This window comes from Hemitrygon akajei, chromosome 15, assembly GCF_048418815.1.
Source record: "Hemitrygon akajei chromosome 15, sHemAka1.3, whole genome shotgun sequence".
Lineage (NCBI taxonomy): Eukaryota > Metazoa > Chordata > Chondrichthyes > Myliobatiformes > Dasyatidae > Hemitrygon > Hemitrygon akajei.
The window spans coordinates 2555576-2581351 of record NC_133138.1 but is presented as its reverse complement, the minus strand read 5'-3'; the positions used below and the strand labels follow the sequence as shown (position 1 = coordinate 2581351).

Below are 25776 nucleotides of genomic sequence, written 5' to 3'. Positions count from 1 at the left end.
GTTGCCACAGACGACTGTGGAGGCCAAGTCATTTAAAGTGGAGCTTGATTGGTCTTGATTAATCAGGGTGTCAATAGTTGAGTGCTTCTGCTGTACTGTTCCGTTCTGGACGGCAGGGGGAGACAGAGAGCGCGAGCTGGGGCGGGGCCACGGTCTTCCCCGGTATGTGGGAGGACCCTTAACACCACGTGACGAAAAGCAGCTCCTCTGATTGATCAATAGAATCACGCGAGAGAAATTCAAAGTAACGGCGGTTGGCTCCGGCAGAATCGACACCAGGACTCGGGTACAATGTCGTTCCCCAGAGCGGCGCTGAAACGGTTCAATGAGAGCGTGGGTGAGTCCGGGGGCACCGGCACCGGGTCTGGGACTTTGGGTCCACGATAATGTGCTAACTCTTTAACCAACTACAATATCAACCCAGTCCTTCCCTCCCACCTGTCCCTCTATTTTCCTACCATCCTTGTGCCTACCTTAATTATCCTGAATGTATTTGCCTCCACCACCAGCATCTTCCACACACCCACCACTCTCTAAAAATAAACTGCTTCCCCCTGTACTTTTCTCTGATTGCTGTGAACAGGTATTGGTCGTTGCCGCTCAGGACAATCGGTACATTACTGTTGTAGAGTGAACATCTTTAAAAATCACAATGTCAAGGTGTAGGAGATGATAAGAGACATAACCCCAGACTTCTTCCCAGGGTGGTAATGGCTAATTCAGGAGGGCGTAATTTTAAGGTGATTTGGAGGAAAGTAGGGGTATGTCAGAGTTTTTTTTACAGGGACTTGTGGGTGTGTGGAACACTGTCAGGGCTGCTGGTAGAGGCAGGTACATTAAAACATTTAAAAAACTTATGTTGGCACATGGATGATAGAAAAAGGAGGGTTATGTATGAGGGAAGGGTTGGATTGATCTCGAGTAGGTTTAAAGGTTGACACAACATGGTGGGCTGAATGGCCTATAAAGTTCGTCCATCTTCATTGATGAAGACCTCGACACCGTTAGTACTTTTTACAAGATCAAGTTGCTAGCTTGACACTCAACCCACAAGGGAACTGGCCAGATTTGAACTCGGGACCCCTTGCCCTGAAGTCCAGTGTTGATGCACTACACCACCAGCTGCTTATGATGGTGTCAAGACTAGCATGTGATTTGGATTTAAGTGAGGGAGAATTGTGCAGTGTCAGTCTCACTCTCTCTACCCAATTCCCATCTGGATCCAGTGGCAAGACAAGAGTCGAGATGGCTGGAGATGAGACTAGGCGCAGTGGATGACCAGGACATCATCTGTGTCTTGTCGTTCTCTACGCGTTCCATGACGCTTGAAGAGACCGCCTTCTTGACTGTTGGACCTTCCATTGGTCTTGTCCAAATCACCTTCACATGCTGGGATAGGCAACTCCCTTTCTCACCGAGGGTTTGAGACCCGTCGGCTACCCACACCTGGTTCAGCTGTCGAAGCCGCTGCCAGGGGTGTGGCCGCTGTCGCATGCAAACGGCTACGATGAGCCACAGGTGAGAGCTGAGTGCCAGGTGGAGACCGAAGGTGGATAAACCACCTGAAAAGGACGTGACATGTTTCCCTCCCCCCCCCCCACCAGAGGTGCTACCCCAAAATGGCCTATGCTGTGATAGTCAATGTCAAGTTTTTCAGTGTACAGTGATGGTATTAAGCAGCTGGCTGACCCCATCAATAGTTTTGTACAGATTGGCCGAGTACATGCTGCCGGACCTCTGTGCCTGGATGTGCTTCTTGGCATGTGTGTTTATGTGGAGGACCATGTGTCTCCTGGCTGATGTGGGAGTGTGATGGAGGTTTTGTGGAGGATGTACTGTACATTGGCCAAGCCTACACGTAAGGTGCTGGAAAATGCCATCTGGATCTATGAGAGACAACAGTTAGTGATGCAGCTCCTCCCCCTGTTTTCATTCTGACTCCCTACTTGCCCATTCCCTTCCCTTCTCCTGCCTGTCACCTCCCTGTGGTGCCCCCCCTTCCCTTTCTCCCATGGTCCACTCTCCTTTCAGACTCCTTGCCCTTTACCTTTTCCATTCATCACCTCCCACCTTCTCACTTCTTCCTCCCTGGCACCCTTTCCCCTTCACTTGGTCTCAGCGTCAACTAGCTTGTCCTCCTCTGCACTCCCCCCCCCCCCCCCCCCAATCATTTTGTTTTGGCGTTTGGAGTCTCTCCCCTTCCTTTCCAGTGCTAACAAAGGGTCTCAGCCTGCAACATAGACAGTAATTCTGCAGTTTTGATCCAGGTTGTGTGAGCTCTTGCTGATGTGGATGTCCTTTCCCTGTTTCAGGTTGTGCCCCTGCACCAGGCCATTATGATGTTAAACAGCTGGAGACTTCCAAAGGTCCTGTATCCTTTGACAAAGCAAACCGTTTTAAAAAGGGAAAAGGTAGGTGTGTATTTTATTGAGTTCAGTGAGAGTACCCTTTGAGTGATTGTGTGCAAATGGTTTGATAAAGGAGATTGTCTGCAATAGTGTACTGGTTAGTCATCGAGTAATAGGTTACTACAGCACAGAAACAGGCTCTTCAGCCCATCTAGTCCATGCCAAACTATTAGTCTGCCTAGTCCCATCGACCTTCTCTCCACACTCCACCCATCCATGTACCAATCCAATCTTCACTTGAAGATAGGAAGAGGAGATAGAGTGAAAGTGGGATGGGGGAAGGGAGAGGGAGGGAATTACCAGAAGTTGGAGAATTCGATGTTCATACCAAGGGGCTGGAGACTACCCAGACGGTAGATGAGGTGTTGCTCCTCCAACCTGAGTTTGGCCTCATCATGGCAGTAGAGGAGGCCATGTATGGACATATCCGAATGGGAATGTGAAGCAGAGTTGAAGTGGATGGTAACCGGGAGATCCTGTCTGTTGTGGCGGACAGAGCGGAGGTGCTCAACGAAACGGTCCCCCAATCTGCATCGGGTCTCGCCGATGTAGAGGAGGCCGCACCGGGAGCACCGGATGCAATAGATGACCCCAACAGACTCACAAGTGAAGTGTTGCCTCACCTGGAAGGACTGTTTGGGGCCCTGAATGGTGGTAAGAGAGGAGGTGTAGGGACAGGTGTAGCACTTGCGCTTACAGGGATAAGTGCCAGGTAGGAGATCTGTGGGGAGGGACATGTGGACCAGGGAGTCGCGGAGGGAGCGATCCCTATGAAAAGCAGAGGGGGTAGAGAAGGAAAGATGTGCTTAGTGGTGGGGTCCTGTTGAAGGTGGTGGAATTTGTGGAGGATAATATACTGGATCCAGAGGCTGGTGGGGTGATAGGTGAGGACAAGGGGAACACGGTCCCTGTTGTGGTGACGGGAGGATGGGGTGAGGGCCGAAGTGCGGGAAATGGAGGAGATGCAGGTGAGGGCATCATTGATGACGGCAGAAGGGAAACCACGATTCTTAAAGAAAGAAGACATTTGGGATGTCCTGGAATGGAAAGCCTTATCCTGGGAACAGATGCAGCGGAGATGGAAGAACTGGGAATAGGGAATAGCATTTTTACATTTGGTAGGGTGTGAAGAGGTATAATCAAGGTAGTTATGAGAGTCAGTGGGTTTATAGAAGATGTCAGTGGACAGTCTATCTCCAGAGATGGAGACCCACTGCCACCCCGCTATGGAAACCTTACGAACCAAAGATATTTTAATGCCATTAACTAAATGATCGCTGCTTAAAATCAACAGAAACAATGTCGATTGTGGCAATCTTCTCGCTGGATTCCATGTAGGAATTGTGGCTGCAGGTCGGGGATACAATTGTGTTTAGGGAAACTGGATTTTCAACTCCCAAAACCGTCTATCTTGCTGGCAAATGCACAGTCTCTAGTAAATAAAATCGAAGATCTAGGGTGATGTATTAGGGACAATAGGACTGTGTGCATCCTTTGTTTCATGGAATCCTGCTGGTTAACCCCTTCTGTATGGAACGCAGCAATTCAGTTTGATGGGTTTATGATACACTGTCAAGATGGGTGTATTGAGTCTCTCAAAAGCAAAGTTTGCGGTGTGTGCCTCATGATCAACTTGGCGCACAAGTGTCTGAGTAATATCCTAATTCTAGTCACCAGACCTGGAATATCTTGCAAATAAGTGCCATCCATTTTACCAGCTGTGGGAGATTTCTGTGATCAATTTGGTAGTGGTATACATTCCACATCAGGCCAACGCCAAGCAGGCTTTAGATGACCTGAGCAATGGGGTCAAAGTGCACAAAACATCACACCCAGACACCTTCACTGTCATTTTGGGGGTTTTAACCAAGTCACTAAACAATTACCATCAACAAGTCTCTTGCAGTACCAGAGGAAACAACACACTGGACCATTGCTACACCACCATCAAGAATGCCTACTGTGCCATTCCACACCCTCACTTCGGGAAGTCTGATCACCTGGCTGTACTTCTACTCCCTGACTGAAGACTACGGCACCTGATGAGAGGACCAGGAACATATGAACGAGAGAAGCAGTAGACGACTTACAGGGTTGCTTTGAATCAATGCACTAGATTATTCAGGGGTCCGTCTTTGAATCTGGATGAGTATGGTGTAGTTGTTACCGACTTCATTAAAACCTGTGTGGATGAATTTGTGCCCACAAAGACTTACTGTACCTTTCCAAACCAAAAGCTGTGGATGAACCAGGAGGTTTGTTGTCTGTTGAGGGCTTGATCTGTGGCATTTAAGTCTGGTGACGTAGGCCTGTACAGAAAATCAGATATGACTTGAGGGCTATTTCAAGAGTGAGGAGACAATTCTGAGAGCAGTTGGAAGCGACATCGAATGCAAGTCAACTCCAGCAGGGTTTGCAAGACACTATTTCCTGTAAAGCGAAACCCAATAGTATGGATATCAGTAATGCTTCACTACCAGATGAACTTATACGCCAGGAAGAATACAACTGCAGCTGTGAAGATCCCTGCTGCACCCAAAGCACTGTGATCTCTGTCTCAGAGGTGGATGTTAGGCTGTCTTTAAGGAGGGTGAACCGATGGAGTACCTGGTAAGGCTCTGAAAACTTGTATTAAATAACTGGCGGGAGTATTCAAGGACATTTTCACTGCTATGGTTGGAAGTTCCCACCTGCTTCAAAAAAGCAACAAGTATACCAGTGCTGAAGAAGAGTCGAGCTGCCTTAATGACTGTTGCCAATTAGCACTCACATCTATAGTTTTGGGAGATTGGTCATGGCTGGAGTGAGTCCTGCCTCAGCAGTGACCTGGACCCACAGTATTTTGCCTGTCGTCACAATAGGTTGACGGCAGTTGCAATCTCAATGGCTCTTCACACGGCCTTAGACCACCTGGACAGTATAAACACCTACGTCAGGATGCTGTTAGTTGACTAGCTCAACGTTTAACACCATCATTCCCACAATCCTGATTGAGAAGTAACAGAACCTGGGACTATGTACCTCCCTCTGCAGTTGGATCCTTGACTTCCTAACCAGAAGACTACAATCTGTGGATTGGTGATAATATCTCCCCTCGCTGACAATCAACACTGTTGCACCTTGGGTGTGTGCTTAGCCCACTGCTCTACTCGCTCTATACCCATGACTACGTGGCTAGGGTTAGCTCAAATACCATCTTATAAATTTGCTGATGATGCAACCATTATTGGTAGAATCTCAGATCAGGATGAGGGTGTACAGGAGTGAGATATACTAGCCAGTTGAGTAGTATCACAGCAACAACCTTACACAATGTCAATAAGATGAAAGAACTGATTGTAGACTTCAGGAAGGGTAAGAAAAGGGAAAATAAAATAATCCTCAGAGGAATCAGAAGTGGAGAGAGTGAGGAATTTCAAGTTCCTGACCGTCAAGATCTCTGAGGATCTAACTTGGTCCTAATACCTCTATACAGCTATAAAGAAGGCAAGACAGTGGCTATATTTCATTAGGAGTTCAAAGAGATTTGGCTTGTCGATGAAAACTTCTGTAGATATACTGTGGAGAGCATTCTGACAGGCTGCATCACTGTCTGGTATTCGGGGGGGGGGGGGGGGGGCTACTGCACAGGACTGAAAGAAGCTATGGAAAGTTGTAAAATTAATCAGCTCCATCTAGGGAACCTGCCTCCATAGTACCCAAGATGTCTTCAAGCAGCAGTGCCTCAGAAAGGCAACATCCATTATTAAAGACATCTCTCATAGAAACAAGGTGCAGGAGTAGGCCATTCGGCCCTTTGAGCCTGCACCGCCATTCAGTATGATCATGGCTGATCATCCAACTCAGAATCCTGTACCTGCTTTCTCTCCATACCCCCTGATCCCTTTAGCCACAAGGGCCATATCTAACTTCCTCTTGAATATAGCCAATGAACCGGCCTCAACTGTTTCCTGTGGCAGAGAATTCCACAGATTCACCACTCTCTGTGTGAAGAAGTTTTTCCTCATCTCGGTCTGAAAAAGCTTCCCCTTTATCCTTAAACTGTGACCCCTCGTTCTGGACTTCCCTAACATCGGAAACAATCTTCCTGCATCTAGCCTGTCCAATCCCTTTAGAATTTTATACGTTTCAATAAGATCCCCCTCAATCTTCTAAATTCCAGTGAGTATAAGCCTGGTCGATCCAGTCTTTCTTCATATGAAAGTCCTGCCATCCGAGGAATCAATCTGGTGAACCTTCTCTGTACTCCCTCTATGGCAAGAATGTCTTTCCTCAGATTAGGGGACCAAATCTGCACAGAATATTCTAGGTGCGGTCTCACCAAGGCCTTGTACAACTGCAGTAGAACCTCCCTGCTCCTGTACTCAAATCCTTTTGCTATGAATGCCAACATACCATTTGTCTTTTTCACCACCTGCTGTACCTGCATGCCCACCTTCAATGACTGGTGTACAATGACACCCAGGTCTCGTTGCATCTCCCCTTCTCCTAATCGACCACTGTTCAGATAATAATCTGTTTTCCTGTTCTTGCAACCGAAGTGGATAACCTCACATTTATCCACATTAAATTGCATCTGCCATGAACTTGCCCACTCACCTAACCTATCCAAGTCACCCTGTATCCTCTTAGCATCCTCCTCACAGCTAACACCGCCGCCCAGCTTCATGTCATCCGCAGACTTGGAGATGCTGCATTTAATTCCCTCATCTAAATCATTAATATATATTGTAACCAACTGGGGTCCCAGCACTGAGCCTTGCGGTACCCCCACTAGTCACTGCCTGCCATTCTGAAAAGGTCCCGTTTACTCCCACTCTTTGCTTCCTGTCTGCCAACCAATTCTCTATCCACATCAATACCATACTCCCAATACCGTGTGCTTTAAGTTTGCACACTAATCTCCTGTGTAATCACCCTGTGCTCTCTTCTCATCAGAAAGGAGGTACAGAGCCGTAATTCAGCAACAGCTTCTTCCCCTCGGCCATACGATTCCTAAATGGACATTGAACCCAATGAACATGACCTCACCTTTTTTAATGTATATCATTTCTGTTTTAAAATTATTTTTAATCTTCAATATGCATATATATGTTGATTTATTTCTAATATTATCACGTATTGCATTGAACTGCTGCTGCTCAGTTAAATTTCCTGGCAAATGCCAGTGATAATAAATCTGATTCAATTTTATTGAGCAAACACGAGGAAATCTGCAGATGCTGGAAATTCAAACAACAGCACACACAAAATGCTGGTGGAACACAGCAGGCCAGGCAGCATCTATAGGGAGAAGCACTGTTGACGTCTCGGCCCGAAACGTCGACGGTGCTTCTCCTTATAGATGCTGCCTGGCCTGCTGTGTTCCACCAGCATTTTGTGTCAATTTTATTGACATCTTTCCTGCAGGTAGATGACCAAAACTGCACACAACACTCCAAATTAGATCTCACCAATGTCTTATAGAACTTCAACATAACGTCCCATCTCCTATACTCAGTACTTTGATTTATAAAGGCCAATGTGCTAAGAGCTTTCCTTATGACCCTATCTGCGTGTGTTGCCACTCCCAATGAATTATAGACCTGTATTCCTAAATGCCTTTGTTCTATCATACTCCTCAGTGCCCTACTGCACACTGTGTAAAACCTACCTTGGTTGGTCCTCCCAAAGTGCAGCTGCTTGCACTTGTCTGCATTAAATTCCATCTGCTATTTTTGAGCTCATTTTTCCAGCTGGTCCAGATCCTACTGCAAGCTTTGATCATCTTCCTTGCTGTCCACTACACCCCCCAGTCTTGGTGTCATCTGCCATGAATTATGATTGTACTAGCAGGAGCGATAATGTTGACATGCAGCAGTAACTGAGTAACCCTGGGCTGTTGATTCCAGGCTCAGAAAGCAAATGGATCAATTTATGCTGCACGTGATCTGTGCTTCATGTTACTGACCTCTCCACAAGATCCACTTGGCTCTGACATTCACCACCTTGCTATTTTGTCTGTGTCTCTGCCATCCCATCAATAGTCCCTTCTGGCTCAGTGAGTCATTCATCCCAGCAGCCCATCTAAAGTTAGCCTAATCACAGGACAATTTACAATAACTAATTAACTTAACTGATATGTCTTTGGACTGTGGGAGGAAACATGCATTCCACAGGGAGAACGTACAAACTCCTTCTGGACAGCGCTGCAATTGAACTCAGATGTTTCACGATGTAGCAGCGTCATGCTGACATGGACTCTTTTTTACATTGTTTTTTTAAATTTATTTCTTATTGCTACTGATAGTAATTTGAAAGTACTGTACTACCACAAATAGCATATTTTACAATATTTGTCAGTGGTAATAAATCTGATTCCATTTATTGCACATCCCCACTACCCATGAGAAGGGGGTGTTGAGTCTGATTCTGACCATTCTCCTGCCATTGTTACACAGTTCTTCACAAAGTCTGTGAGCACTGGGAATGTGGTCCTCTTTTGTGTGTCGCTAAGGATTTTCTCACTGTCAACAGGCAGACTTGAGTAAAGAATTCCAAATATTAAATGAGGAAAAAATGAAAAATAATTATTTCGCACCATCCTCAGACTGCAAGTGTAAATAAGTGAAGTAAAATTCACCATTTACATTTTAATGATCAGTGTTCCCATTCATTAAGGCCATTGGCCCCATTACCCGTGCTGGCCCTCTCTCAGGGCAACTTCCAGTCTGCTCAACCATCCCCTCGCTGCCCACAGCCCTTTCACATTCTTCTCCAAAGCTCTCTTGGAGCCATTGTGGGATCTGCTTCTGCCATATCAAGGCAAGGATGTAATACTGAGGCTGTGTAAGGCCTTGGTGAGAGCACATTTGTGGTATTATGAGTTGTTATGGAGCAAAAGATATCTCTTCATGCCTGACCAATCAGGAATCTATCAAATTCTGCCTGAGTATACCTCAAGACTTGTCCTCCACAGACACCTGTGGCAAAGGTATCCACAAATTCACTACTCTCTGGCTAGAGATGTTTCTCCTCATCTCTTCTATGCTGACCATTTAACCTACTTTAGAAACTGCCTGGAATTTCCCTACCACATAGCCCTCTATTTTTCTAAGCTCCATATACCTATCTAAGAGTCTCTTAGAAGACCCTATTATATCTGGCTCCACCACCGGCAGTGCATTTCACACACCCACCACTCTGTTTTTTAAAAAAAAAACTTACCTCTGACATTTCCCTGTATGTAATTCCACACCTTAAACTATGCTGCCTCATGTAGGCCATTTCAGCCCTGGGGTGGGGGTGGGGGGTGGAAAAGCCTCTGATTATCCACAAAATTAATGCCTCTCATCATCTTGTACACCTCTATCAGGTCACCTCTCATCCTCCGGCACTCCAAGGAGTAAAGGTTGTTCACTCAACCTGTTCTCATCAGGCGCACTCTCCAATCCAGGCAACATCCTCGTAAATCTCTTTAGAACAGAGATGAGTGGAAATTTCTTTAGCTAGAAAGTGGTGAATCTATGGAATTTATTGCTACAAATGGCTGTGGAGGGTATGTCATTGAGTATATTGAAAGTGGAGATTGATATGTTCTTGATTGGTCAGGGCACCAAAGGTCATGGGGATAAGGCAGGAGAATGGAGTTGAGAGGTATAAAACGTCAGCCGTGGTGGAATGGCACAGCAGGCTTAATGTGCTGAATGGCCTATTTCTGCTACTATGTCTTATGGCCTTATTTGCATTCAGTGGCTGCAAAGCCCAGCCACGCTGCATGACCAGAGTGGGAGCTAACCTGGAGCATTTTCCATTCCTCTGCACCACCCACGTGCAGAACTTTAGAATATGCTGGTGCAGTAATTGCTGACCCCGGCAGTCATCAGCACCTTCTGGCCTGCTATCACAACACTGAACAAGGCAGTGTGTTTCCAGTCCTATGCAATTTCACTTGATAGGTGATGTTGTAGTTCAGATAATCTGACCTGAGTGATTCTTGCCATTGCTAAACACATAATGGATTTAAATGAAGTAATTATCTGACATGGGTGGTTATCCTGGAGTTAGATGCAGCAAAAAGGCCTTTTAGTCCATGAAGGCTGTGTTGACTATTAGTCAATTATTAACATTAATCTTGATTGTTTTGTTGGCATCTATTGTCTGAATGGGGAGTGTTCCACCAGGATGTCTGGTTAACATTTCTGTCCAGATTCTCCTGCCATTCTTTGCAAAGCCATCAATTCCAACCTGACAACTGTAATCAGGATCCAATTTAAGAAGGTGATTAAGCCATTCGGTGTTATGAAAGTTCACAAATCTGCTGCTTTGCAATAATTTCAGTTCTAGGGAATTTGGTACATAGTATTGGTTGATTGTTGTCTTGTGTATCCAGATAGTGACAAACCTTTGCAAGCCATCCAAACAGTACATCAAGGTAGTTAAACGTTGCAGCTTACAATTGAAATGTAAAGGCGTAGAATGATTATCGTATAGAGGTGGGCTTGCTGAGAGCGTCGTACAGACTGGCCACGCTCCAGTACCAGCCTGCATCAATATTTACCCAATTGTTCAATTTTAGTAGGTTGCATCCTTTATTAGCGGCCCTCCCCATCTGGGACATGCCTTCTTCTCATTCTAGCCATCAGAGGGAAGGTACAGGAGCCAGAAGACCCACTCTAACATTTTTAGGAGCAGATTCTTCCCCTCTGAAGTCAGATTTCTGAATGGTCATTCAACATTACCGCCATATTCCTCTTTTTCACATATTTTACGTGATGTAGTAGTTTTATGTTTTGCCCTGTACTGCTGCCGCATTTCATGAGATGTATCAGTAGTAATAACACTGATTCTGATGAATTTATATCTGTACATTGTGCTCGTTAATTGTGTTAGATGTGTATTTGTAGTGGCAAGTGTTAGTTCTTGAGCAGCAACATCTTTCCTCTTTGCTTGCTCGATTGAACTATCTGTTATCTGTCCTGAACAAGTGTGAGTTATGATGTCAGTTTGTGTGAGAGTTGGCTGTGTGCAGACTTGAAGAAGGAATTGTTCTGAACGGATGGAAAATAGAAATAAATGCAGCTACTTGGGCATCATTGTTTTGCATTGCAGTCCTGATGAGCATTTTTCTGTTTCCAGATGCAGGAAACCAGGTGCCTGTTGAAGTTGAGAAAGGACTGATATCGCCAGCAAGCTTGAGGAAGAATCTTGCAGTTAGTACAATGGATTAATTCAAATTAAATTTCATGAAAACTTGCTAACTTTGTGTTTCACAGGCTTTGGTGCTTTTGTTTAGTTTGTGACTGTTGAATGTTTAAACAAAATTAATTTTTCCAATTTGAATGTGGGAAGTGCGATTGTCATTTCATTCTAACCGTGCCTGCCCCTTTGCTGCCTAAGTGTGCAAAACAGGACAGACGCCTCCAGCAACGCTGTACCCATGTTGCGGGTACTGTTGTTGATCCTAATGTCCTTGGTGTACCAGTAATTCTGGTCTGGCAGCTGTGGTGCTGGAGAAACTATCCACATTGTAATCTGAGACGTGAGTGGTTCTAATGATCACTTGTGTCACCTCACCCTTTCACAGTACAGTCGGCCCTCCTTATCCATGGGAGATTGGTTTTGGGACCCCCCGCGGATACCAAAAAACGCGGATGCTCAAGTCCCTTATTTAACCTGGCTCAATGCAGTGGTCTTTAGGACCCAGCGGAACCCCAGACCTTATTTAACCTCTATCATCAGTGTGGTGGACTTTAGGACCCAGTGCAGCTCTGAATCTGCAGGGTTTCTGTTCACGAAAATAATCATGATCATGATTGAAAATAAAGTAGAAGTAATAAAGCGATTGGAAAGAGGTGAAACGTCATTGGTCATTGGAAAAGCGTTAGACTACAGTCGGTCACCGATCGGAACAATTTTAATGGAGCATTTGAAAGGCCCTGCCCTGATGAAAGCTACAATTATTACTAAGCAACGCAGTGGTTTAATTATCGAAGTACATATGTTTCTTAAGTGATTTATATGCATAGAAAGGTAAAATATATACAACATACTAAGACAAACGTTTTAATAACTGAGGCTACGTAATATCGGATGTACCTGACCCGACTTCAAATCCGACTTAAAAGACAGACTCAGGAACGGAAGTCGTTCATAACCCAGGGACTGCCTGTACTTTTAAATCATCTCTAGATTACTTATAATACCTAATACAATGTAAATGCTATGTAAATAGTTGTTATACTGTATTGTTTAGGGAAAAATGACAAGAAAAAATTGTCTATACATGCTCAAACAATGAGTGCTGGAGAGAGGACTTCCGGGTTTTCCTGATCTGCGGTTGGTTGAATCCGCGGATAAGGAGGGCCGACTGTAGTTTCTATTTGTGGTTGGGATATGTGAAATAGCTCTTTATTCTTCCAGGAGTGACTATTTATTTATTTAGTGACACAGTGCAGCATCAGCCCTTCCATCTTTCGAGCCACGACACCCCAACGGCTCCTGACAAGTTCGATTAACCCTAACCTAATCATGGGACAGTTTACAATGACCAATTAAGCTATCTGGTACGTTTTTGGACTGTAGGAGGAAACCGGAGGAAAAACCACACATTTCATGGGGAGGATGTACAGAGCAACGCCAGGATTGAATTCCAAACTCCTTAGCACCCTCAGCTGTAATAATATCACACTAACTGCGATGCTACAGTGAGATCCATTTAGAGATTTTCATGATCATTATGTGCCATGTCATATGACGTGGCCCGTCGTGGTCTTTCCAAGACCATGATTGTTCTTGGCTGATTTTCCTACAGAAGTGGTTTGTCATTGCCTTCTGGACGGTGTTTTTACAAGATGGGTGACCCCAGCCATTATCAATACTCCTCAGAGATTTGCTAATAGAGATTCGTGGCAACCGTGTTTGTATAATTAGGACTTGTGATATGCACTAGGTACTTATGGCAGTCCACCACCTGCTCCCATGCTTCATGTGACCCTGGTTGGGGGTGGGCGGGGGGGAAGTGTGGGTGCTAAGCAGATGCTACATCTTGCCCAAGGATACCATGCAGGCTAGTTGAGAGATGGAGTGTCGTATATTGCCACCCATTTAGAGGTACAGGATGGAAAAGGCCGTTCCGGCCCAATGAGCTGTGCCACTGGGCTTATTCTGTCCTAATGGTGTGGCTCGTTGGGTTGGAATAGTCCTTTTTAACCCTAGCCTAATCATGGGACAATTTACAATGACCAATTAACCTACTAACTGGTGCATCTTTGGACTGTGGGAGGAAACTCGAGCTCTTGGAGGAAACCCACACATTCCACGGAGAGGACGTACAGAGGCGCCTTTACAGAGGATGCCAGAATTGATCTTAGAACTCTGACGCCCAGAACTGTAATAGCGTCATGGTAACAGCTACTCTACTGTGGCAACTTATAGAGCCTACAACTTTGTCCAGAAAGCCAGCATGCTGATGCAGCTGGGAGCTAGGTGAAGCATGCTGAAGCTGGTGTGGGTAGCCACATTCCTTGCTTCTGTTGTTCATGCAAACAACGTATTTCACTGTACCTGTGATTAGTAAACAAATCTGAATCAGCCAGTTATTGTGGCCTCATGGTGCCTGCACATTGCAAGTGCAGGTCAGATCGACAATCCTTTATATTTGTCATGTTTGCTTCTCATGATGGCAACCCTCCAAGGCCCTCCCTTGTGGCAGTCATCTCCAGAGGGGTGAGATTTAAAAATCAGCTTTATTTGTCACATGTACATCGAAATATGCAGTGAAATGCATCACTTGCGTCAAATGAATCCAGTGAGTATCGTGCCTGGCAGCCCACAAGTGTTGCAACGCTTCCAGCACCAACTTAGCATGTCTACAACTTACTAACCCTAACGTGCACATCTTTGGAATGTGGGAAGAAATGCCATGGTCACGGGGAGAACATAAAAACTTCTTACAATGGCGGAAAATGAACTCCTATTGGCGATCACTGGTGCTGTGAAGTGATTGCATGATGGTTACGCTGCTGTGCTGCCTATCTTGCCTACATGGGGTTAGGGTAGGTTCTGATTATCTGTTGTCTTTAAATGTAGATTGTCTATTCAATTTTAATAACTATTCTGCTCTTTGAATACCATCCAGGCCAAGGATGCGAACCTGGCTCTCGAACTTAAGAAGCAGAAGATGTTGGAACAGGAGGCAAGTCAAGCATTAATGACTATTAGAATTTACAGAAAAGTGTAATATTGAATCCTCGTCTCTAATTGCAGAGAGTGAGTAGTTGGAAATTGTTTAAAACAGTGCTGAAGCACAAATGGCTAACTTTAGTCCTTGGGCAGCTTGTAATACCAAACACCATACTGCAACAACAGCCAGTGTTCAGTAGTGTTTGATTTTGATGTTTTTTAATCAAAAGTTCTTTCTGAATTCAGGAAAGAGGCATAAAATTTGTTACTTCATGATCATTTTATTAAGTGTTAATAACACAAAGAAGTTGAAACTGACACTGCTAGAGGTTTAACAAAAGATGGTGCTGCCTTGCGGTCAGCTATTTTATACCCATAGATAAAAATTCCATTCCAATTTGTAGATAAGAGTCGACCATTAAGAAATCCTTTTCTTTCAAATAATGCAGCACCAAGAGAAGCTTCTAGAATCATACCAGTGTAACCACGAGGGGATTGAGGCCTCTGGTCGAGGTTGACCATGGATGTTGTGTCCCAGCTGTCTATGTGATACACAAACCAGGGCAGTACAACATGGAGAGCAAACTGCTGGCCATGTTGCAGGCTCCCCCTCTCCACATAGCTGATAAATCCAAAGTATTAGCAGTGCCCAATAATGTTTTGGCTCCAGCAGCATCACAGGTCTCAGCTTTGATTTCAACATAAGACTGCCTTAGAGATTCTAGTTCTGAATTTTTCCTCTGGGTTTACTTCTGAAGCCTCTATGAGGAGGTATAATCACAAGGCAGTGGAGGTTTGGATCAGAAAGTTTATACTACGTACTCTTCCATAGATGTTGCCTGACCTGCTGAATTCTCCCCATCTTTTAAATCTACTTCTCAGTTTTTTTTCTCCAGTCCTGCTGAAGGGTTTCGGCCCGAAATGTCGACTGTACTCTTTTCCATAGATGCTGCCTGGCCTGCTGAGTTCCACCAGCATTTTGTGTTGAATTTACAATCCAAGCTCTTACAACCAAACTTCAATGTTCTTTAGTCTGTAGAAGGTGGTTTCTCATACATGGATCAGAATTGTATTTTGCTTCCAAAACTAACTTTGATGCAGTACCTCCTCCTATAATAAAATATCTTTTGGGGGAAGAAAGCTTCCAACTGTTTGATCAGAACTGTGTTCAGTTCTGGTCACCTCTGGAAGACTACCGGATGTTGAAAGGAGTAGATGGTGGACGTGGAAAGAATGTTTCCTATGGTGGGGATATCCAGAACTAGAAGACACAGCCTCAAAATTGAGGAGTGACCCTTTTGAACAGAGGAAAGGAGGAATTCTTTTGGCCAGAGAGTAGTAAATCTGTGGAATGCTCTGCCACAGACTGCAGTGGAAGTTATTCCTTTCTGTATTAGTCAGGGCATCAAAGGATATGGGGAGAAGAAGGGCACGTGAATGGGGTCGAGTGGGATATGAGATCAACCATGATGGAATGGTGGAGCAGACTTGATGGGCTGAGTGGCTTAATTCTGCTCCTATCTATTATGGTCTTGTAGGAAGGATGTGGAAGCTTTAGATGGCTGCAGAGGTGATTTAGCAGGGTGCTGCATGGATTAGAGAGCACGTCTTATGATAGGTTGAATGAGCTAGGACTTTTCTCTTTGGACTGAAGGAAGATGAGAGGTGACTTGATAGAGGTGTACAAGATGATAAGAGGCATAGATTGAGTGGACAGCCAGAGACTTTCCCCCAGGGCTAATATGGCTAATATGAGGGGGCATAATTTTAAGTTGATTGGAGGAAAGTATGGGGGGTATGTCAGGTAAGATAGTGGGTGCATGAAGTGCCTTGCTGGGGATGGTGGTAGAGGCAGATACATTAGGGGCATTTAAGAGCGTCTCAGATAGATACATGAATGATAGAACTATGAGGGCCATGTGGCAGGGAAATGGTTGGGCCAAAAGGCCTGTACTATTCTGTAATGCCCTATGTTCTATCTGCAGATCCGGTGCCTACTGCAGCAGCGTGGGGAACAGGATAAAAGGCTCCATTCTCTGGAAGAGGAGTTGAAAAAAGTTGAAGGCAAGTTGGCTGCCGTTGTGAGAGAGAAAACATCGCTGACATCTAATGTTGCTTCTTTGGAGAGACAACTCTCAGAGCTCCAGAAAGCCAATGACTTGCTCAAAACTAAGGTATTGCCGTACTCAATGACTCTTCCTGTTCCATCGATGTGTTTTAGTTCTTTTGGCATGCACTCGAGAGGTTATGACGACTCCAGTGCACTGCTCATCTGCAGTTCACATTTAAGGAACATTGTGTCCAGTGCATCAGCACTTTGATTACATGATATTGCACCCTTGTATTTATCGTCAGATACAGTATGTTGGTCTTTATTTGTGTGTAGCCATCACCTTTTTTCCAGGGTGGAATTGGCTAATGTGAATGGGACATATATAGGAAATTATAAGGGGATGTCAGAGTTAGTTTTTTTACACAGAATTGTAGGTCTGTGGAACACACTGGCAGGGCTACTGGTGGAGGCAGATGCATTAGGGACACTTAATAGATTCTTCGGTAGGTACATGGATGATAGAAAAATGGAGGGCTATGTAGAAGGGAAGGGTTAGATTGATCTTGAGTTATTTAAAAAGTCGGCACAATATTGTGGGTCAAAGGGTCTATTGTGCTGTACTGTTCTGTTTTCTTAGTCTTGGGTACAACTGAATGCTAAACCACTGTTGTCATAACTGAAAGCCTGAAATGAAACTTTCTGTTATCGTAGTGTCTGAGGTCTCAGTTTGAACTGTCCAAAGTGAGAGCTTCACCAGTGGAATAGGGTTCTGAGCTCTTCCCACACAGAGATGGTCAGTGATAATTGGTCATTTGGTGATGTTTAAATCTGAGCACTGCTGGTGTGTAATATAACCATATAACAATTACAGCATGGAAACAGGCCATCTCGGCCCTTCTAGTCCGTGCCGAACGCTTACTCTCACCTAGTCCCACTGACCCGCACTCAGCCCATAACCCTCCATTCCTTTCCTGTCCATATACCTATCCAATTTTACTTTAAATGACAATACCGAACCTGCCTCTACCACTTCTACTGGAAGCTCGTTCCACACAGCAACCACTCTCTGAGTAAAGAAATTCCCCCTTGTGTTACCCTTAAACTTTTGCCCCCTCTCAACTCATGTTCTCTTGTTTGAATCTCCCCTACTCTCAATGGAAAAAGCCTATCCACATCAACTCTATCTATCCCCCTCATAACTTTAAATACCTCTATCAAGTCCCCCCTCAACCTTCAACGCTCCAAAGAATAAAGTCCTAATTTGTTCAACCTTTCCCTGTAACATAGGTGCTGAAACCCAGGTAACATTCTAATAAATCTCCTCTGTACTCTCTCTATTTTGTTGACGTCTTTCCTATAATTCGGTGACCAGAACTGTACACAATACTCCAAATTCGGCCTTCCCAATGCCTTGTACAATTTTAACATTACATCCCAACTCTTATACTCAATGCTCTGATTTATAAAGGCCAACATACCAAAAGCTTTCTTTACCACCCTATCCACAGGAGATTCCACCTTCAGGGAACTATGCACCATTATTCCTAGATCACTCTGTTCTACTTCATTCTTCAATGCCCTACCATTTACAATGTATGTCCTATTTGGATTATTCCTAGCAAAATGTAGCACCTCACACTTATCAGCATTAAACTTCATCTGCCATCGTTCAGCCCACTCTTCTAACTGGCCTAAATCTCTGCAAACTATGAAAACCTAATTCATTATCCACAATGCCACCTATCTTAGTATCATCTGCATACTTACTAATCCAATTTACCACCCCATCATCCAGATAATGTTCAGCTGTTACTTTTTTGCCTTCAGTTCTCTGATGACAGTACCAAGAAGAAGATCAATGCTCTGTGCTTGGAGTTGATTGAAGTGAAGAACAAGACTGATGCCAAGGACAAGGTAATAACATTCTGTTTGTCAAAGAGAAAATAAATCTAGAAATTCTACCTCACACTAAGGGAAATAGCAACTTGAATATTTTCTGCTAGAACCAAACCTTTGAGGTGCAAAACAGCCATAGCCTCTCTCGTTGATACTGTGCTTTCTGAAGGTTGCCTTGGTGTGATGTGTGATATGGGTGGGCAACAGCTGAAGTTAATTTCCTGAACTGATTGTTGCTTTCTGCACTAAAGTGAGTTGAACTATTGAGTCTTTGTCCTGAACTCTTCGAGTTCTTGCTAAACTCAGAGGATAGACCGTGCTCAGAAATCTTGCAAAGCATTCTAAAGTTGTGATGTATTTGTAAATCTCTTTTCTAATTCCCCAGGAAGAAGTCCTGAAGGTATGAGTGATCTGGATGTGTATACTAACACCACTCTCAAATGATTTAGAACTTATTTCACTTGACCTTAGAGTATCTGTAAAATCTTCCACAGATTTATTACACTTTTTACAATAACCTCCACTTTGGCCTTCCCACCACTGCTTGCTGTATTTTTCAACTTCTATTGATGTACGGTCTCTAATGTTACACAAGGTACTTCATTGATCGCATGTCTGCAAAAGGTTTAAAATATCATCCTGTCAAATTAATGACTAAATGGGAGACCACTTATTGTTTCAACTGAAGTATAACTATATAGAATTATTGGGCATGGGAAAGAGGGATTTTAACCCATTGAGCCTATTTGCTCAAACAGAAGATCCAGCTCATAAACACACAAGATTCTGCAGATGCTGAAAATCCACATCAAAACACAAAATTCTGGAGGAACTCAGCAGGTCAGGTAGCATCTAATGAGAGGAATAAAGAGCTGATATATTGGGCTGACAGGTGAAGGATCTCAGCCTGAAACGTCCCCCCTCCACAGATACTCTCCTCTAGCATTCTGTGTGTGTTCCTCAGAAGATCCAACTGCCCCATTCCTCTTACTCTTTTCCCAGAGCAATGCAGTTTTGTTGTTGAGTGCCATTAACTAAGAGGTTTTTCTCCTCTCTCTTGTACAGCAACTTGAGGTGAGGGATTGGAGCCTCTCTGTTTATCGATGTGTTGCGCTGTCAGTAACTATAGCCATTGTTTTGCTGTGTATGGTGACAGGCCTGGAGTAATGTCGCAACAATAACATTGCTTGCCCTCCAGAAAATCTTCAGATTTTATTTTCTTCATTCAGTTCACATTTTCTGCACTGACTGTACTGAAACCTGGGTGATTGAAATTTGTTCTGGGTTTTTTTTGGTTGCTAATGAGATTTGGGTTTAGAATTTAATTATTTATAGCAATGACCACTGCCCAATGGGCAAAAAGATCTCAAAGTATGTATATGTTAACATATACTACCTAGAGAATTATTTTCTTAAAGGCACTTAAAGGAAAATAAAGAAATACAATATATTTTTTTGTAGCCTGGGGAAAAGTACATACTCAGGACAACAAATACTTTTTTGGGTTTTAATTCCTTTATCTGTTTTAGATGTCTAAGTGCCAGGAGAGGGTCTTAAAACAAAACAAACGACTTTACAATCAGGTCCTGCCGTTACAATCTCCGTTTAACCTTCGATCCACACACTTGTGTATCGACGGCTTGCATATGCAGTATAAAAATACATGAAGAAAACCGCACCAAACTAATACAGTACTAATACGGTAGTGGCAATTCTGAAGGAACACAATACAAACAACATTAGAATCCCACCAACCCTGTACCTTATACACAGCAGTGAAAATGTAAGCGACTACATCTCGTCTAAGACGTCTACTCCCGCACGTGCTTAACTTTCAAACAGACTAAACATTCGCGTTATGCTGTTACATTCACAGTCAGTCATGATACAATAAAGTTAGACAAAAGGTACACTTCGGCACAACTTTACAAGATATTGCCTGGTAGTTAAATTACAGGAAGACTGACCTGCTTGGCTGGTAAGGAACTTTGCACAAGCCACGCTATCTAGCGTCGAGTCCTTTATTCGTGAAAATCTAAAGCATCCACATGTAAAACGTCAAAAAACATGTCAAATTACCAATATTCTCGATTCACCAACGAGCATAAATGAATTCACATGGATATTGTAAATTAATGCTCACCTTTCCTCACCAAGCCCAGTATCTCTGGGAGGAACTCAATTCCAACGCCCCACGAGCTTCAGCAGAAAACAAAATGGTCTCCCCACTATCCCGCGCGTGCGTAATGATGTCACCATCTCCACTTAAAGGCACAGACAACTATTCTAGCATTACCCAGATGGATGCCTGAGTAAACACTTTCTAACGATAATGAATAGCATTCGATGGTCACCCAGTTACATAATTTATGAAAAACTGTACTTAGACTGACAAACAAAAATGAGTAAGTGTAAATAAACAAAATACTGAGAAAAGAAGTTATAGAGTACTTAAAAGTGAATTTGTAAGACTGTGGAATCAGTTCAGTGTTGAGTGAAGTCGTCCACGCTGGTTCAGGAGCCTCTTGGTTGAAGAGCAATAACAGTTACTGAACCTGATGATGGGGGACCTAAGGCTCCTGTATGTTCTTCCCAATGGAAGTAGCAAGAATAGAGCATGGCCTGTGTGGGGAGAGTCCTTGCTGATGGAATGTAGAGCCAACTGCATTTCAAAGAGAACCATGAATTATCAGTGGGTTGTTTCCACTCAAACAGGTGTCAAATGGAATTGTCTGGAGAAGTGAGATAGGATATTTGAGGAGGAGATTGTTTCCAAAGGTTTCAATAAGACCTTGTCCAAATGCCTGAAAATGACAGGGAAGTAGATGATGGTTAAAAATGCCACGTTATTTGTTGTCTTCATTGGCCATAGCACAAAAAACGAGAGGAGTGAGGCCATACTTGCCATGTGTTAAACATTAGTTAAGCCACAGGTAGAAAGCTGTGGTTCTGCTCTCCCGATTGAAAGGTGGATGTGATGGTGCTGAATGCAGAGAAGGTGCAAAGATGTTACCAGAGTTGGGGATGGGTGGGTGTGTGTGTGTGTGTATCCATCCCTCCCTCCCTCCCGGTGTGACCTTCATTGTCTTTGAGTATGTATGGCATAATGGGACGACCCTTGAATTGACTTTATTTCCTACATCCTTCACATACATGAGTAAAATTCTTTGTTATGCCTCTGCTTGGAGCTGGAACAAGCACCCTCTTGGCATCTGATCTGCACACAGCTCTGTCTCCCTATGACTGGTAGCTGCTGGACCTACTGAGTTCCTCTGGCATTGCAGCATCTGCGGTGTTCTGTGTCTCCTCAGAACTGATAGCTTTAAGTAATGAATACTTGAGTTTGTGCCTATCAGAGAGATTCTCTCTGCTCTCGTCATCCTTACCAGTAATCTACCGTGTGCAATTAGATTCCCTGATTTAGAATTCTGATGAAGTGTTCTCGCCCTGAAGCGTCAAATCTCAGCACTTGCTGTTTAGCAACCTGACTGTAGATTCTGTTACTTTGGCTCTCTGAGGTCCCCTTTCACTCAAATTATTATTATTTGTTATATCTGTGTTATAGATTCTCCTTTATAACTTGTTACTACCAATTGTGTTTAATAAGCAGAGAACCCTTTTGGACAGCCTTGTTCAGCTCCGCTGTGAAAATCTTTTCTATGAATTGCAATAAGCATATACAGCAGTTTATCTCTGACAGGAGAGCACACATCCGAGTACAACAGTCTGTTTTATTATTTCATACACTGTTACAAACCCCGTAACTGGGTGTCTTACCAGCAAAGATAGAAGTGTCCGTTGGAGTCTGGTGATACTATTTTCAACAGTATTTATTAGTAAAAATACGCAAAAATAATATCAATGCAAATATACAGATAATATGCGTCATCAATACTAAACCTAAAAGTGCGGGTATAATAATAATCAATAAGAAATAAGCTCTATCGTTGTCTAGGGGATAATGAATTGTCAGATGGAAATATAAAGTTCAGTTCAGTTCATGCAGGCTGTGGTAGTTGTTGGTCGTGGTGTTGCAATTGTTGGAGAGAGAGAGAACAGTAACAGCTATTGACTTGCCAACTTTACGATATTGATCCGTTGATGCGTTGTTGTTGTGGCCATTCACGTATGACCCCTCCGTCCTTTAGCTAGACCGTTCTTCCGTGGTGGACTCGTCACCCAGGCAAGGGTGGACACACACACAAGCCCCCACCGGTCTCGCTACAAAACCCTGTGAGTTAAAATTTTCCGACCCTTCGTTCGGTTTCCGGTCTCCCACCCTGTCTCGTGGGGGTTCTGATGCTCACTAGCGTTTCTCCTGGTGCGTCTGAGGGGTGTTACCCCAGACCCCACTTTTATCCCCACTCACGGGGTCTCAGGTGTCAATCAGGTTGAGATGATGTAACCCATCAAACCAGCCCACTCTAGTTGTCCCCTGAGGGGTTTCAATGAATAGAACAGTACCAAGTACACAAACCTTTTCCAAAAGACAATAGCAGTAATCAATGGTTCCGTCCCTTGTTTGTTAGGAGGAGACATTCCACCTTAGCTGTGCCTCTGTCTCATTAATTTTCATGAGCTGTTATCAATAACAACTGCCCTGGCAGAGTCCTGTGTCTCTCTCACTTCCTTGATAACAGCATCGGAATAGTAGCGATTTGCGATTCTCCAAAAAGGCGGGGGGGGGGGGGGGTGGCATTGGCGATTCTGTACCCTTCTGCCCATCAGAGTTGTGCATCATTCGTAACAACACTATTATTGCACAATCGTAAATTATTGTGTATATTCTGTTCTTTATTACTAGTTATTATTATATTATTGCTAAATGTGTTTTTAAATATTGTTGCTGTAATGAAAAAACTTTCCACTCAGGATCAATAAAGTACTTATTATTATTATTATTATTATTATTATTATCATCATTATAATATTGAATAATTCCCTGACACAGTGAAATGGGCTCTTGCCCTCACAATCTACCTCATTATGATCTTGTACCTTATTGTCTGTCTGCACTGCACTTTCTCTTTAGCTGCATTCTGTTACTGTTTTCCCTTGTTCTACCTCCAGTGTAATGATCTGATCTACATGAACAGTGTGCAAGGCAAGCTTCTCACTGTATCTCACTGCATGTGACAATAAACTAATTTACCAATTTATTGGGCAATCACTTATTTCAGCTAACACACAAAATTCGACCATAAGCCCATAAAAATAGGAGCAGAATTAATCCATTCAGCCCATCAAACCTTGTTCCATCATTCAATCATAGCTGAATTTTGTGAACCCTATATTCCCATCTTCTCGTATTACCTTAACTGCCTTACCAATACACCCAATGACTTGGCCTCCTAGCCTTCCTTAGCAACGAATTACAGACTCGTCATTATCTGGTGGAAGAAATTCCTCCTCACCTCAGTTCTAAAGAGACATCCCTTTATTCCGAGACAGAGTCCTTAGAACTCAGGCTCTATGATAATGGAAACATTCTCTCCCATCCACTCTATCCAGGTTTTTCAGTATTCAGTAGGTTTCAGTAAGACCACCTGAAAGCTTCTAAACTCCAGGTCCAGAGACATCAAGCACTTTATTAGTGCGTAGTAAATGTTTGTTTTACCGGGCTACTTGTCCTGGCACTGAGTAGCAGCAATGCACGGTTTATTATATGGCATCTGCTCTGCCTGTAACCCCAGGAAACTACAGAGAGTGGTGGACACAGCTCAACACAGCATCAGAAACCAGCCTCCTCTCCATGGACTCTGTCTATATCTCCTGTTGGCCCAGTAAAGCAGCCAGCATAGTCAGACTCCACCCATTCTCGGGTAAAGTCTTTTTTTTCTTTCTTCGGGTAGAAGATGCAAAAGTCTGAAAGCACATACCACATGTACCATCAGGCTCAAAGACAGCTTCCACCTCACTGTTATCAGAACATGGAGTGGACCTCTTCTATGATAAGATGGACTCCTGACCTCTCAATCTACCTTGTTATGATCTTGTATCTTAATGTCTGTCTACACTGCACTTTTGCTGTAACTGTGGCATTTTATTCTGCACTCTATTACTGTTTTCCCTCGTGGTACCTCAATGCATTGTGTAATGAATTGATGTGTATGAACGATAAGCAGGACATACTTTGCACCATATCTTGGTACATGTGACAATAATAACCCTGTTTGTCCTGGGATGCCCCTCTCTTTCCTTGCTCTTCCTGGTTTTGTTGCATTTTATCTGTAGCTTTGTTATGTTTATTAACCTAAATACATTGATATTTCAATCCTATGCACAGGAGATCAGCTACCTTCAGATCAGTTTGGAAAGTCGAGTGAAACTCTTGCAGGCTGATCTGGAAGCCTCCAAAGCCACAGCGGCTGCATTGCGGGAAAGAAACCGATCAGTGGGCAAGTACTCAATCCTGTGTTACTCGTGTTCTTCAGTACAAAGGTTTTGAACCGAGTGGTCTCTTCCCCCAGATAAAGTGCTTATAGCCAGAGTTTAAAACTGTTCTTTAGCTTATATTTTATTTTGGAAGATCCTCTCCAATCTAGCCAAACCCGAGATTGAGATGGCTCTCCCACCTGAAACCCCGGTTTGTGTGATGCTGTGCAATTTGCTCCCCTGTTACAACTCAGTGTCATGAAATAGCAGAACGTACACTGCATACCATTAAAGGAATCAGACCGTAAGATATAGGAGCAAAATTAGGCCATTTGGCCCATCAAGTCTGCTCTGCCATTCAATCATGGCTGATCCTTTTTTCCTCCTCATCCCCACTTCTCTCCGCAACCTTTGATGCCGTGTCTAATCAAGGACCTGTCCTCCACAGCTGCCTGTGGTAATAAACTCCACAAGTTCACCACCCTCTGGCTAAAGAAATTTCGCTGCATCTCTGTTTTAAATGGATATTCTTGTACTGTGAAGCAGTACTGATTGTGGATGATCAGCCATGATCACATTGAATGGCGGTGCTGGCTCGAAGGGCTGAACGGCCTACTCCTGCACCTATTGTCTATTGTCCTAGACTCCATCACCATGGGAAACATCCTTTCCACATCTACCATGTCTAGGCATTTCAACATTCAAAAGATTTCAATGAAATCACCCCACATCCTTCTAAATTCCGGTGAGTACAATCCCAGAGCTATCAAATGTTCCTCGTATGATGACCCTTTCATTCTTGGAATCATCCTTGTGAATCTTCTCTGAACCCTCTCTAACATCAGTACAAGAGCCCAAAACTGTTCACAATACTCAAGGTGA

At 43.7% G+C, this 25776-nt stretch overlaps 1 protein-coding gene across 2 annotated transcripts in view; it reads left to right on the top strand.

The window, feature by feature from the left end:
- Window positions 1-240: 240 nt before the first annotated feature.
- Window positions 241-25776, top strand: part of hmmr (hyaluronan-mediated motility receptor (RHAMM)) — a 105814-nt gene continuing 80278 nt past the window's right edge. For both annotated transcript variants that reach the window (XM_073067051.1, XM_073067050.1), the window contains exons 1-7: window positions 241-337; window positions 2313-2411; window positions 11526-11599; window positions 14527-14583; window positions 16556-16744; window positions 18451-18537; window positions 24806-24917. In XM_073067051.1, coding sequence (XP_072923152.1) covers window positions 292-337; window positions 2313-2411; window positions 11526-11599; window positions 14527-14583; window positions 16556-16744; window positions 18451-18537; window positions 24806-24917 — 664 coding nt within the window. In that variant the 5' untranslated portion in view covers window positions 241-291. The remainder of the gene's footprint in view (window positions 338-2312; window positions 2412-11525; window positions 11600-14526; window positions 14584-16555; window positions 16745-18450; window positions 18538-24805; window positions 24918-25776) is intronic.